Here is a 16,386-nt window from a genome sequence, read left to right as displayed (position 1 = left end):
AAATAACACAATCAACAATTAATTCAAAATACACACAATGATATTCTTTGCTTTTGGTGAAGCCAAGTCCTCGTATAAATGTATCAAATTTCTGATACCACATCCTTGGGGACTATTTTAATCCATACAAAGATTTTTTTAACTTGCATACCGGTTCTTTCTTACCCTTCACCATGAAGCCTTTAGGTTTCTTCATGTAGATCTATTCTTCCAAATCCCCATGAAGAAATGTTGTCTTCACATCCATCTATTCTACCTCAAAATCAAAATGAGCAACAACAAAAAAAAGTAATCTAATAGAAGCTACCTTGTCTATAGGAGAAAAAATATTACCAAAATCAATTCCCAGCACCTGGGAATAACATTTTTCTACCAAATGAGCTTGTATTTCTCCACCTTTCCTTCTATATTCATCTTCTTCTTAAGCACACATTTGCTTCCAATGGGTTTCCTTCCAAACCAAGTCTGCATCTTTCATCCTCAGGTTATAGAGCTTTTTCTATAGGAACAATTTATTCACCAGAGACTTAGATTGGTACAAAGTCCCTAACTTGTCCCACAAAGCCTTCGTCGTAGCTTCCCCTGATATAATCAACAATACTGAATTTGAGACACACAATCATATTGTGATTTTTTCCTTCCAATCCAACTTCTTCCATTCTTCATCGGACATTGTCATTGGTTTAGTACCTAGATCTACCACAATCCACTAATATTTATCCACCAACAGATCCTCCATCTTGATTTTCGACAACTCAAAACTTTGACCATTAAATTTCTCAATTTCTATCTTTCCACTGCTCTTAGTCTTCTTTCACAATAAGAAGTGATCCCTCAGATGTCCCACTGAACAGGGTCTACCACAAGCCTGAGAAAAACCCCTCAGCAGAAAAGGCGTCCCCTTGAAGCCAAAACAACTATGATACCAAATGTAGGTTTAACCCCCTACAAACATTACCTGCATATGAATTCTAAAAACGGAAAATAAACAATGGTGAGAGCATAACACATAAAACAAATATACATAGATATTTTCCCCTGGATCCCAAAACCAGGACTACCAAATTGATTTTTCATTATGTTCCTTTCAATGTTACAATACATATTTATACATTCTGAAGCATCCATCAACTCCAATCCATTAACCCTTGATTAGAACATAACCATAGTTCCCTTGACTAGATCTAAAAAATAACATGGACCCAAAATGATCGCGCCCAAAACCATGTGTGAAATCCATGCACAAAACCATATGTAGGTCCACCCACCTAATATAATGTCCAAAGAAAATTTCCTAGGGTGCTACCCCAGACCACACATAGGGGGGCTACCCCCCCCCCGTGTGTACCCCCCAACAAGGTAGGTAGCCACCCCCCAATGACCGCCCAACACAACGGATAAGGGGGGTTGTCAACCCCCCCGTGTGTGGGATAGTCATGGAAAGAATATAACACAACCGAACAATATGCATAGGAATGTTTCACTATGGAACAATGAGAAGATCTAGATTAGGAATATATTATGCATAGTGAGGTAAGATACATCATGATAAGGTATATCTTTCCACAACTAATTAATATAGACAATGTGAACGACCTGTGTCATTGTGAAAGGATGTTAGGTAGACTAGAAAGTAGACTTGTGCAACGATGTAGATGGGTAGTTAGTATGTAGCATCGCACAAAATCATAGCATAGTCCATATATGTGGAATGGATCGCTACACATGGGGGAATGTTACATTATGGATGAGGGTTGCGACATGAGAAATTTCCGAAGGAATGAGATGCACAAAGAGAGGGTTCCAGGGTAGAAGAGAAGATAATAGAGGGAAATAGAAAAAATGGGAAAAATGATTATGTTCAAGGAATATGAATGATTATGGGTATATATGATGGTTGAAAATAGAAGGTCAGGAAATCAAAAGGTCATGTGGGATATTAAGTAACATTAATTTAATGAAAAAATCATGATAACAAGTCAAGGGCGCAAAACTACGTGACACTTGGAGTAGTCTTTATGCGGGCTAGTATGGCAGTGCATCTCAATAACGTAGGGAAGAACTATTGTGTCATGATTGCTATGGAAGCAGAGAGCTCATTCGACAAAACAAAATGGTGCAAATGAATTGGGGTGCAGGGTGTTTTCACTCTTAGAGACAACTTCTGGGTTGAGGAAAAGGGTTAGTCCCTAGGACAACTTGAAGTCTCTTGAATATGAATCATTGTTTCTAAAGACTTAAATATAAAAATATTTAAATTTGGTTTAATAATAGTACTCAAAGACCAACCACATTACACACATTGACATTATTTCATTTGAAAGAATTATAGTTCATCCATGGTTTCCTACAAACATAAAGTGAAGCTTCTATAGCTATTGTAGTATAGGTGAGGGAAGAGATAAGAGAAGGAAATATGGCATTTGAGGGTTAGATATAGTACCCTATGCACTAAAATTTAGATAATTAATGTATAGACAAAGGAAATGAAATTAGAAACCATGGAGTGCATTTTAAGGCTTTTAGTCTTACATCTACAGGTAGCATTTTCCATAACACGACATAGATAAATTTGTCATATAATACTAAACTCTAGTAGCTACAATTACATGATTTCTAGGAGGAAAGAAACACATATGTAAATGATAAAAAAATATAGAAACACATACTCCATATATCAGTGCTTGGAATCAAAAAAATCTTCTTCAGTAATATTTCATAACAACATACATGTCATAACACTTCATAACTTGAAAAACTTGCAGAATATTGCAGCCTCTTAGCATGAAAATAAAACCCCTACAAAAGCTTATTCATTAATATTTCATAACAACATACAAGTCATAACACTTCATAACTTGAAAAACTTGCAGAATATTGAAGCCTCTTAGAATGAAAATGAAACCCCTACAAATGAGTTCCTCTTCCTTTTTATAGGGAGAGTCCTAACATAAAAAAAATACAAAATACCTTCTAGGGCAACAACTATCTAAACTAATCAGTTGTGTGAGTGTGCCGAAGGCCTAACTATTCTAATAATTACATAGTGACTTGATTCTTTCTTGTAAAATAAAATATTTAAAAAATTTCCCAAATGGTAGAGATATGATATGATTTAAAATCAGAAAATATCTTCATGACCGACTTGCTTAATCCGTCGAAGTGGACATATGCTCCACTACCTAGACTTGTGGTGGGTTAACCAACTGGTTACATATTTGGCACATAATTGGGTCTGTTACGAGAGTTTGAATAAGGGTACTGTAGTCCATCCTTAAATTTGCATGCTTAGTGTAAATTGGCTTGGCCACAAATAAGGCATTCACGAGCCATAGAAACTGGAAGTATCTTCGCAGGTGGTTCACTATGGTATTTCCCTTGAAGGTGATAGTATTCTCATGTGATGAGTCCACCCTTCTCTTAGAATCAACGAACAATTTCTCATACTGCTCCCATGATAGAAACTACCCTTGGAAATCCCAACAGCAAGGTGACCTTGCTCTAGTCCTCTAGTCAAAATTAGAGTTGAATATTGCAACTAACTTTGCTAGCTCATTCACACATGTTTCAGTCCCTATCCCTCACTTCCTTCTTCTGGATCACTTTGGTGACTTCTATGATTACACCCATATATTGCAGGCAATTTTCTTCTACAATCCATAAAGTGGCCTTTCGAGCATAGTAAGTTGTAGTGTGTTCAAACAAGGGCTTTTCAAGATCATTCTTGTAGCGATCCATACCAATTTCTAGAAAAATTTCCACAACGTGTTTCACCAAAGCCCCCTCAATCATCTCTCCCTTGCGCTCTCGCCTAACCAAATCAAACACACCATTCTCCACATCAATCCCCACCTTATCATACACAAGCTCCTGGAAGTAGAGGAAGGCAACTTCTCTAAGAGTTGGCAGCACAACACCCGTATTTCCTTTGACCATGTAGAGATCCAAATGAGAGAACATGTTTGACATGCATTGGACCATAAGCTTGTAATTTTCCCAACGTTTCTCAAATTCTCTAAAAATAAACTCAGTGTATTGTTTTCTCAATGTTGGTAAAACAATCGAAACTATGTATTCTTCAAATGACTTCCTGTAAATTTCATAGAGTTGCTGATCATTGTCTCTAGGAGGCGGTTTCTGGGAGCACAGTGAGAAAATAGTTATATAAGTGTTCATAAACTCCTCAACACATAATTCATCATTGTTTAACTCTCCTTCTACTCTTTTTCTCAACTTTTGGATACATGTGGAGATCAAACCACACGCTTCCTTCACAAAGTCATTTCCACATCATCAATTTTTCTTGATTTTCATGAGGGTTTTAAAATAGGAATGGTTCTTTTTAGCTATGATTATAGATTAAGTATACTTAATATGAATTTTATAGAGAAGAAGGTCAGAAAGTTTTATAGACAATTAACTAGTGGGGTCATGGGAAGGCCTAAGATTAAGGACATAAACATTAATTATAAAAATGCGAAATAATTTTTAGCTTCAATATCTGGTTCAATAACCTGGTGGAACGACCTCTCCAAAGGTAAAAATATGTCCCTCACAAGTGGATGGCTCCTTCAAATGGGATAATAAGTCTTCAAATCACACCTTTAAGTCATTTCCACATCATCAAGTTTGCTTGATTTTCATTGTAGGTTTTAACCCCGTACAGAAATTACCTGCATACGAATTCTAAAACATAGAAAAATAAACAATGCGAGAGCATAACACATAAAACACATATACACAGAGATTTCCCCTGGATCCCAAAAACAGGACTACCAGCTTGATTTTTCATTATGTTCCTTTCAATGTTATATTACATATTTATACATTCCGAAGCATCCAATACCATGGATTGAAAACCATCGCGTCCAATACCATGGATCGAAAAAACCATCACGTCCAAAAAACATGTGCAAAAATCATGCACAAAACCATAGGTGGGTCTGCCCAACCTAACATAGGGTCCAAAACCAAAATTTTCCGGGGCACTGCCCCAGACCCCATAAAGTGGAGTTATGGGTGCCCCTCAAACCCCCTGTTAACTGCATGGAAAGAATATAACACAACCCAACATTCTCCCACTTGTTGTTTTCTTTCCATAGGGGACCACAAGAGAGATTAATCATTTTTCCAGCCCTGAAACACCCATTGTTTCTCTACACCAAGAGAACTTCTCAGAGCTCACAGATTTTGTCAATGCATGTGTATTATTCTTCAAAGTGTCCACCTTTACTAGAAACACATTTTTGTCTTCTATCATATCCCTCACAAAGTGATACTGAACATCAATGTGCCTTGTCTTTGAATGATATGCAGGGTTCTTTGCTAAGAAAACTGCACTTTGGCTGTCACAGTCTATCCTTATAGCTTCCTATACTAACCCCATACTTTAACACAATCTCTGCAACCAAAATGCTTCCTTGCTTGCATGAGTGGCTGCCATGTATTTTGCCTCTGTAGTTGATACTGCCACTACAGATTGTTTCTTACTCATCCAACTGACTACACCTCCAAATAGGTTAAACACATACCCAATTGTAGATCTTCTCTAATCCAAATCTCCAGCCCAGTCTGCATCAACAAAGCCATGAATATCCAACACTCTGTCCAATCCTAGTCTTCCTTGGTAGCACAAACCATAATCACTAGTGCCACATAAATACCTGAAAACCCGCTTCACTGCTATCCAGTGCTCCTTCCCTGGTTTTTACATAAACCTACTCAATACTCCCATTGCAAGTGCAATGTCTAGTCTAGTACAGACCATTGCATACATCAAGCTACCGACTGCATTTGCATATGGAACATGGGACATGTCCTCTTCCTCTTCTTGTGTCTTTGGACACTGTTCAGTAGATAACCTCACACCTACAGGAATAGGAACCTTCACTGTCTTACTATCCTGCATATTAAACCTCTACAATATTGTCTCAACATACTTCCTCTACTTTAATCAGAGATTCCTCTTTGTACGATCTCTTTCAATTTCCATGCCCAAAATATAGTTTTCAACACCAAGATCTTTCATGTTGAATTCAGAGGACAATTGGGTCTTCAAATCCTGGATTATTTTTTTGTCATTTCCAACCAGCAACATATCATCCACATACAAGACCAGATAAATAACACGGTCACCAATTAATTTAAAATACACACAGTGATCTGCTTTGCTTCTGGTGAAGCCAAGTCCCCGTATAAATGTATCAAATTTTTGATACCACATCCTTGGTGACTGTTTTAACCCATACAGAGACTTCTTTAACTTGCATACCAGTTCTTTCTTACCCTTCACCGCAAAGCCTTCAAGTTGCTTCATGTACATCTCCTCTTCCAGATCCTCGTGAAGAAATGTTGTCTTTACATCCATCTATTCCACCTCAAAATCAAAAGTGGCAGCAACAGATAAAAGTAATCTAATAGAAGTTACCTTGGCAACAGGAGAAAAAATATCACCAAAATCAATTCCCAGCACCTGGGAATAACCTTTTGCTACCAACCAAGCTTTGTATTTCTCCACTTTTCCTTCTGCATTTGTCTTCTTTTTGAACACCCATTTTCTACCAATGGGTTTCCTTCTAGCTGGAAACTCCACCAGATCTCAAGCCTCATTTTTGTGCAAAGATGTCATTTCATCAACCATGGCCTCTTTCCAGAGTTTTCCATCCTCTGAATCCACTACCTCCTTCACATTTTTGGGATCATCATCAGTAATAGACAAAGCAAAATTTGAACAAAAAGCATATGTACTATACCTTTCTGGCTGCCTTCTTTCTCGAACTGATCTTCTCACAGTCGGATTTTTTCGCTCTTCATCTTCTAATTCCTCCTCTGCTGTAGAGTCTGATTCTTCCTCCTTTAGCTCAAACTCTATCTTCTCAGGTTCCTTTGGTTGGACTTCATGTTTAATAACGTCTTTCACCTCTCTGAACACCACATCTCTGCTGTACACAACCTTCCTTGTTACTAGGTTCCAAAGCTTATAACCCTTTAAACTATCCTTATACCCAATAAAGATGCACTTTTCAGATTTACTATCCAACTTGGTACTTTTCTCCTTTGGAACATGTACATATGCATCACATCCAAATACCCTTAGATGTGAAAGAGAGGGTTTCTTACCAGTCCATACCTCCTGTGGAGTCTTATCCTCCAACGCTGATGAAGGTGACCTGTTGACCAGGTAACATGCAGTATCCACCACCGCTGCCTAGAATTCCTGTCCTAACTCGGCACCACTGAGTATGCTTCTAGCCCTTACCATCAACGTCTTATTCATTTTTTCTGCAACTCCATTTTGTTGAGGTGTATATGGAGCAGTATTCTGCCATGATATACCACACTTCTTACAGAATTCTTTAAATTCCTTGCTGCAAAACTCTCCACCATTATCTGTCCTCAACACCTTTATCTTATTCTCTGTCTGATTTTCCACCAGAGCCTTAATCTCTAAACCTATCAAAGGCTTCAAATTTCTTCTTAAGGAAATATATCCATGTATTCCTTGAGAAGTCATCTATAAATGATACATAGTACACAGACTTACCTAGTGATGGAACCTTCACAGGTCCAAACATGTCACTGTGCACAAGCTCTAATATCTATTTCGCCCTCTTACCACCAGAGGGGAAACTCACCTGATTCTGCTTCCCATATACACAATTTTCATACAAATCAAAATCCAAAGAGTTATTACTCATACCTTCTACCATACCTTTACCATGAAGTATTCGAAGGCCCTTCTCTCCAATATGTCCAAGCCTTTGATGCCACAGCATGGTCTTCTCTCCAGAGACCACTAGATTTTCTGCTCCATTTTCAGGAACCATAGAACTATTGCACCCATCAATAACAGTGCTACCTTGCAGCATGTACAGGGTTCCAATCTGATCTCCCCGCATCAATACCAGTGCTCCCTGAACCATTTTGTAGGTATCCTTCTCGAACACTGTTTTTACACCTGCATCATCCAGCTTGCTTATAGAAATCAGATTTCTGGCTAATGCAGGAATATGTAGAACACCTGGAAGCATTCTAACCCTTCCACCTTGCAACTTCAACTTCATTTTTCTGCGACCAATGATTCTAGCCTTCCTGTCATCCCCCAAGAACACATCACCACCATCATATTTCTCATACTCGTAGAACCACTCTCTATGGGGAGTGAAGTGAAAGGATGCACCTGAGTCAATCAACCATGCCTCATGATCTACATGTGTACTTGAAGAAGCCAAGTACACATCCCCACCTTCATCTGAGGTGGTTTTCGCCTCTGCAAAAGGAGCCTCATCAAATCCCTTTCCTTTGTCAGGAGCTTTAGATTCATAGTCCCTTTTAAAGTGGCCTTCCTTTCCGCATTTCCATCACACCACCTTTACATGTTTTCCTAGAGATTTAGATCTCCCTCTAGATTTAGATATCCCACTCGATGACTTACTTTTGTTTCTGTTCTGGGACTGTCCTCATACAGACAAGGAATCACCATTTTGGCTCTCCATATTTTTCCGTCTCATTTCCTCTGTCAACAAGGCTGAGACTATTTCATCATTCTGCAAGGCAATTGCATTGCTACCTATTGCAATAACTAGACTATCCCACGAATCTGGTAGAGAACACAACAAACTGATGCACTTATCTTCATTTGAAATTTTAATATCAATAGATGCTAACTGACTTACCACATTATTAAATGCGTTAAGATGCTCTGTCATCGAGTCTCCATCTTTCATCCTCAGGTTATACAACTTTTTTTGTAGGAATAGTTTATTCACCAGAGACTTAGAATGGTACAAAGTCCCTAACTTGTCCCACAAAGCCTTTTCTATAGCTTCCCCTGATACATTCAGCAATACTGAATCTGAGACACACAATCATATTGTGCTCTTTGCCTTCTAATCCAGCTTCTTCCATTCTTCATCAGACACTCCCATTGGTTTAGTATCCAGATCTACCACGATCCACTGATCTTTATCCACCAACAGATCCTCTATCTTGAGTTTCCACAACTCAAAACTCCGACCATTAAATTTCTCGATCTCTATATTTCCACTGCTCGCCATCTTCTTTCACCACCAGAGTCGATCTCGCAGATCTCCCACTGAACAGGGTCTACCACAGGCCTGAGCGAAACCCCTCAGCAACAAAGGCATCCCCTTGAAGCCAAATCTTCTCTAATACCAAATGTAGGTTTTAACCCCGTATAGAAATTACCTGCATACGAATTCTAAAACACAGAAAAATAAACAATGAGAGAGCATAACACATAAAACACATATACATAGAGATTTCCCCTGGATCCCAAAACTGGGACTACCAGCTTGATTTTTCATTATGTTCCTTTCAATCTTATGTTACAAATTTATACATGCCGAAGCATCCAATACCATGGACCGAAAACCATCGCGTCCAATACCATGGACCGAAAAAACCATCACGTCCAAAAAACATGTGCAAAAATCATGCACAAAACCATAGGTGGGTCTGCCCAACCTAACATAGGGTCCAAAACCAAAATTTTTTGGGGTGGTGCCCCAGACCCCATAAAGTGGGGTTATGGGTGACCCTGAAACCCCCTGTTAACTATGTGGAAAGAATATAACACAAACCAACATTCATGAGGGTTTTAAAATAGGACTGGTTCTTTTTAGCTATGATTATAGATTAAGTATACTTAATATGAATTTTATAGAGAAGAAGGTGGGAAAGTTTTATAGAAAATTAACTAGTGGGGTCATGGCAAGGCCTAAGATTAAGGACATAAAAATTAATTATAAAAGGGTGTAATAATTTTTAGCTTCAATATCAGTTTCAATAACCTGGTGGAACAACCTCTCCAAAGGTCAAAATATGTCCCTTACAAGAAGATAACTCCTTCAAGTGGGATAATAATTCTTCAAATCGTGCCTTTAAGTCATTTCCACATCATCAAGTTTTCTTGATTTTCATTAGGGTTTTAAAATAGGAATGGTTCTTTTTAGCTATGATTATAGATTAATTATACTTAATATGAATTTTATAGAGAAGAAGGTGAGAAAGTTTTATAGACAATTAACTAGTGGGGTCATGGGAAGGCCTAAGATTAAGGTCGTAAACATTAATTATAAGAAGGTGGAGTAATATTTAGCTTCAATATCTAGTTAAACAAGGTGGAACAACTTCTCCAAAGGTCAAAATATGTCCCTCACAAGTGGATGGCCCCTTCAAGTGGGATAATAAGTGGGACAATTAGTAGCTGGTTCGAGAGGATTAGACTGCACATACTACTTGAAACGTCCCTTGGTGTGCATTTTATCTGTAATCATTTGGCTAACAACTACCTCTTATTTGTGGATTTCATAAATATGTTTCAATTGGCATTTATCTTTGAGATTTTCTTCAATTAATTAGCTTATGTTGATTTAATTAGCTTACAATGACTTGTTTAGGTGGGTATGTAAATTAGCATGAAAGGATGTTCCTTACATTACATGAGAGTTTTAAAACAAGATTATTTTAGCTATTATTACAATCCAAATACACTTAATATGAATATCATTGAGACGAATGTGAGAAAGCTTTATAGACAACTAGAGGCCATGAGAAGGCCTAAGATTGAGGAAATAAAAATCAATTTGAAATTGTTAGCCTCTCTCATAAAACAATAATAAATCCAAAAATAAATAACTAAATTAAGTATTCCAAGTTAGGAATTTGTGCCTAACTGTTTGGTTGTTCCTCTAAGATAGGAGTTAGTTTAGGTAACTCTTATATTGGTGTGTGTTTGATGAGAAATGATCTCAACCAAAGGAGAAATTATCTCAACCAAAAGTGTCTAAGATAGCACGCACTATCTTGAGAACACTATCTCTCATCTATTTATTTGTAACACTATATTCAATTTTTTGAATGAATGAGAATGAGAGAGAATACCTGAGGAAGCATGAGGCTTCAGCCTTTTTCCGCCAATACTTTGTGTTTGGTTTTTATGTGTGATTTATCTATTTGTCTGAGTTAATTTCATTTTCAATATGTGGTATCAGAGCCATGGTGATATTTGTGAGCTCCACGACATTTGACTTGCTGTGTGTGGCGTTGACAACATCGACTATTTGTTCCCTTGACAGTTGCAAGCTTCCTAGGCCGACCCAGCTGCTTCGGAGTAATCAGAAGTTCTGGAATTCTTGGTTGAATTTTGTGACAGAACGTTTTTGTTTAGAGCCCGATCTTCTATATTATTTTTAAGAAGTGTTATGAATCATTCAATTGTGTGTGAGAATAAACTAAGTCGCCGAGTTTTCTCCATTTGAGAGCTGTTGGATCGTGGAGGAGGTACGTAAGCAGGTAAAATTAGTTCAGAGATATCTGAGGCTGGAAACATTCATCACAGATCCATATGAGCGGTGGCTTTACAAAGACATTCTTGCAGTCTTGGATGAATATGAGGGAAAACCGACACCAAACTCTGTAAAATTGATCATATTTTTGCAATTCCTTGAGCTGAAAGATGTGAGGGACTGTCAAAAGTAGGATTAGGGAGAAGATCCACATAAATAACCTCGGAGAAGAAAATCACAGATAGATACCTTCATTTTATTCCAAGAAGATAACCTACGGGTCGAGTGAGCTACGTGGACAAAACGTGGAATTCAAAGCTCAAAAAAATTGCGCTTAATATAATTGTTGCTTACTTGTTGTCTCCTCAAAAGCCAATGATAACGCTGAGAGATTCAATAAACTGGGTGATGTCGATGGCTACAATATGATCTTGATCCTATAACTCACAAAGCTGCCAAATATTCGATTTGGAGCACTGCCTTGGGTTTGTTATTCATAGCCGCTGGCACTGGAAAGCAGCAAAGACAAGGCTTAGATTGAATGAAGATACACGTAGCACAGTGGCTCATTTTCTAGATGAAGGACTGTACTCAAATTTCGGCACATTGTCCTCTTGTTCCAAGCCATTGACTTTTTTCATATCACAGGTTGCTTCTGGCTCATTTTCTAGATGAAGGACTGCAATCAAATTTCGGCACATTGTTCTCTTGTTCCAAGCCATTGAATTTTTTCATATCACAGGCTGCTTCTCTTTCTTTCTGAGAGGGTAAAATAAGAGGAAGTGTAGTGCCTTTTCAAATGAATTGTATCTCTAGAGATGGCCTAGAAAGGAGAGACCAAAAGGACTAAATTGTTAGAGGAAAAGTCATAATATCTCGAGGACAACATTGTGAAAACAATGGTAATTGAACATCAAATATCCATAAAAGGCCCCCAAGTAGCTGTGGATGATGAAAAACAAAGTGGTGATTTTGTTGAGATAGTCATTTGGGTACATGTGGAAGGAAATCCTCAGGAGGAGGTTCCTCGGGGAGTTTCATGTTTAGCTAATAGTTTTATGTCAATGAATATGCAAGCAATATTATAGTAGTAAAATATTAACATTATAATTGAGGATCATTTTCTTGTTTTACTAGGAATGAAAGAAGGAAGTTCCATGGAAGTATAGAAGTCATTGGTGAAGGAGATGAAGGAAACCATGCTTATATGGACAAGCAAGAAATGACTTAAACTAATTTGGGTTGTTTTAAAAATAACATTGTGGAGTTTCTGGTTGTGAAGTGGATTTCACTACATGAGTAGGTGATCTAAGTGTATATTTGTGGCCACCCATATGTTCCCCTTAGACCTCCAACACTATTTATTCTCCTTAATTGTAGCATAGTTTACTATTTTTGGAGGGTTTTCGGACCCTAAACTTCTGAATCTATTTTGAGGCCCTAAATGATGGTTTCTTTTGAAAAACTAGAAAATTCATAGTTTAAAATATGGGTTTGTAGATAAAAGTTGTAGTTCTCAGATAGATCTTTCTAACGAGGTATCACGTGCATTAGAAAAGATCATATGCCAAAAGTATGACCTTGAGAAGTTGGTGTACCAACTAACCCTAACAGGGCCCATAAACTTTTGGTGCTTCATCTCTTAGGGTTAGGTTTTTTAATGTTTTGGGTTTTCCTTTGTTTCTCAATAATAAAAGGGCAAGTGAGCCTCATTGGAAGATAGATCAAAGGCCCACAGAAGTGAGACCTTGGATTTACGAATCTGAAACAAGGGAAAGGTGCCCCCAAACTGAAAAATAAAGGACAAAGCCAAGGTGGGGTGACCTAGGACAACCTACCGAAGCCAAAAGCAAAGAACAACACCACGAAGACAAAGAAGGACATAGGAAAGTTGTGTCAGTTCCATAGTAACCTCACCCTCAACATAAGTCAATGTGGAGCCAAACAGTCGCCAATGGCTGAGATGAAGGCTTCAAAGTCAGATGCGTATTTTGACCCTGAGTTAGAACCTAACGAGGGAAATGATAAAGGGAAGCATATTATTGTTGCAGAGCTGAGTGCCACCATTTCAACCACCAGGATCCAAAATATTGGGCCCGAAGATCCAGAGGAAGGGGAGCATCTCTTCCACTCACAAATGTGGGTAAAGGTGTCTCTGTTGCAATTCATTTATGAAGGAAAGAGACAAAATAAATTCATCTCAGTTGAGGTTGTTATGTGGTTCGGCCTACCAAATACACCACACTCACAACCATACACCTTTGGGTGGCTCCACCAACGATGATATCTTCATGTCAACCAAGAGTGCCATCTTCCCTACAACATCAAACCATTCATGGATGAGGTACTATGTGAGTTTTCTCCTCTTGAAGTTTGTGATGTAGTATTAGGCCAACCATACTTGTGGAAGTGTCATCCTATTTATGATTCAAGGCCTCAAACTATTGTTATTACTTTGGAAAGTAAGTTATACAAAATGTTAGAGGTAGCCTCGCCTACCACCATCTCTATTATGTTTACTAAGAAATGTAGTAAGATCATCTCCGAGACTCGGAAATTTATTTTCCTTTTGATTCATTATCAAATGGGAAGATCGTGGTGACACCCATGGTCCCCACAAAGGGTTCCACCATGTAGCAAAAGTAGGTGGATAAGGTCATGGAAGAATACACTCTTAGAGTACTTATACCCAATGGGTCAATATATTTCCACTCTATTATGGAAAATGAAGAAATCAAGTGACAGATCTAAGAGTTGTTTCAAAAATGGTACCTTCAACCAAGTTCCTCACCTTGTGGGGGCATGATTGTACTTGTACAAGAGAAGGATGGGACCTGGAGAATCTTCATTGATTATTAGACACTGTCAGGAAAAGGTATCCAATCCCACAAATTGATGATCTTCTTGACCAGCCAAAAGGGGACAATTATTTCAACAAGATTGATTTAAAGTATGGTTATCACCAAGTTCCAATATAACCCACGGATGTGTGGAGGACCAACTTCAAATCCAAGGTGGGTCTGATTGCATGGTTGTTCATCCCTTTTTGGGTTGAAAAATACCCCTGCAACTTTTATGAGGCTAATGGATGGCATCTTGTGGCCCTTTAACAAATCTTTCATGGTTTTACATATTGATGACATCCTCATCTTCAACAAGAGTTTCGATGAGCACTTGAAACACATTCAGCAGGTCCTTTAAACCCTACAACAACACAAGCTATGTGCCAACTTGGAGGAATTCACGTTTGGAATGAACCAGGTCCATTATTTGGGTTACATCATTGGCGAGAAAGGTGTGCATGTGGATTGGGCTAAGATCCAAGTCATTCAATATTGATCATCCCTAACCACTTTGACATATCTTTGCAACTCTTTAGGATTTTCCAAACTTTATCAGAGGTTTGGGTTGGGATTCTATAATATTACTTGGCCTTTGAGTCAAGTTATCAAGGGTGGAGTGAAAGAAATTTTTTTCTAGCTCGAGTCCCAATAAAAGGTGCTTTTTGAGCTGAAGCACCGCATATACTCTTCACTAGTACTCACATTTCCAAACGTGCAACAACCATTTGAAATTGAGATAGGCACCTCTGAGTATGCTATTGGTGTAGTTCTCACCCAACAAGGGCATCTAGGGGCCTATCATAGTGAGACACTTTCTAACACAATTTAGAAATACCCCACCTATGATAAGGAGATGCATTCCATTATGAAGGCTTGCCAATAATATAAGAATTACATTATGGGGAAGGATATGGTCATCCACACAGAACATCAACCCTTGTAGTTTATACAAAGCCAAGGTAAATTGCAGAACGATGACCATTAGAATTAGTCCACATATCTACAACAATTCCATTTGAATATCAAATACATAAGGGTAACACTAATCATGTTGCAAATTCCCTTAGTTGGCCAATAGTTGCAACACTTACGATTGTTCTCAACTTTTGTGGCCAAGAGACTTCTAGATGGATGAAACTATATAAAAAAATGATCTAGATTTCTCCACCACACAATAGATGTTAGTGGATGGAAAGAAATTTCTATACTTCCACCTTTAGGATGCATTATTATGCTACCTAGGCCACCTTTGTGTTACTTAAAGTAAGCATGGAAAGATGATTTGGGAGGCACACTACAATCGGGTTTCAAAACACTTTGGTGTGGATAAAATTGTGGCCATACTACAAAAGTATTTTTATTAAACAAATCTTTGACAAGATGTTAGACAATACATCAGATCTTGCACTACTTGTGCCATTACCAAGCCAACTGTTAAGAAGTAAAGTTGATGGAAGTATTTTCTAGCTTTCATTATGCGAACAATGACACAATCTATTGCATGGCTTCTTTCTCCATTAACAACTTTGATGACCTTCTTCTTCTCATCCACTTGCAAAAGTGTAATCTTAATCTTTGTGGCTTTATGTGTAAATTTGATATTGAAATCAAAATAGTTAGTTAATGATATTCATTTATTCACTAGATTCTTCATCAGAATATTATGCTTTTCACATGCTACCAAAAGTAATAGTCTAGTAAAATCTTCTTCTTTCGAATTTAATTGTAATTGGGATACAATTTCCTAATAATTCATTCTTCCAACATCATTAAATACAGATAATAGAGTTGCCAAAGATATTGGAACTGCTATTTCTCTTGTAAATTCTTTGTATTGCATATTACATTAGAATTGCATGATAATATTTTAATAAAACCTCAAAAAACACATATTTTCCTTAGCTCTCTCATCATAGGGATAACCCTTTAGGTGTCTTGGAAAAATCCACAATTTAGTCACATAGCTTTCCATTATGAACATCTATAATTCCATCATGAATGTGAAATTTGGTAGTTCTTATTCCCCTTACTCTTTATAACAACAAATTTCCATACATCAATTGTTGGATTGGAAATATAAATTTAGGATAGTTAAGCTAGATTAGTATTTGTTTAGTCATTTAGATTGGTTTAGCTTAATTTAGGTTAGATTAGGTACAGGTAGTCAAGCCTTTATATTAATGAGTACCACGACACCAAATGGTTAAGGGTCTAATTGGGTCGCCAACCGGGTG

At 37.7% G+C, this 16,386-nt stretch overlaps 1 protein-coding gene across 1 annotated transcript in view; it reads right to left on the bottom strand.

The window, feature by feature from the left end:
• Positions 1-3,567: 3,567 nt before the first annotated feature.
• The window catches only part of LOC149210877 (cullin-1-like), a 40,369-nt gene continuing 27,550 nt past the window's right edge, over positions 3,568-16,386 (bottom strand). Inside the window, exon 2 of the mRNA XM_089399125.1 lies at positions 3,568-4,137. Within this exon, the coding sequence (XP_089255251.1) occupies positions 3,568-4,137 (570 nt within the window). The remainder of the gene's footprint in view (positions 4,138-16,386) is intronic.

Source organism: Pinus tabuliformis, chromosome 1_2 (genome assembly GCF_031772625.1).
Source record: "Pinus tabuliformis cultivar Carrire ecotype Pingquan chromosome 1_2, CPIR1, whole genome shotgun sequence".
NCBI classification, from domain to species: domain Eukaryota; kingdom Viridiplantae; phylum Streptophyta; class Pinopsida; order Pinales; family Pinaceae; genus Pinus; species Pinus tabuliformis.
The sequence above is the reverse complement of the archived record's forward strand: the minus strand, read 5'-3'. Positions and strand labels throughout refer to the sequence as shown.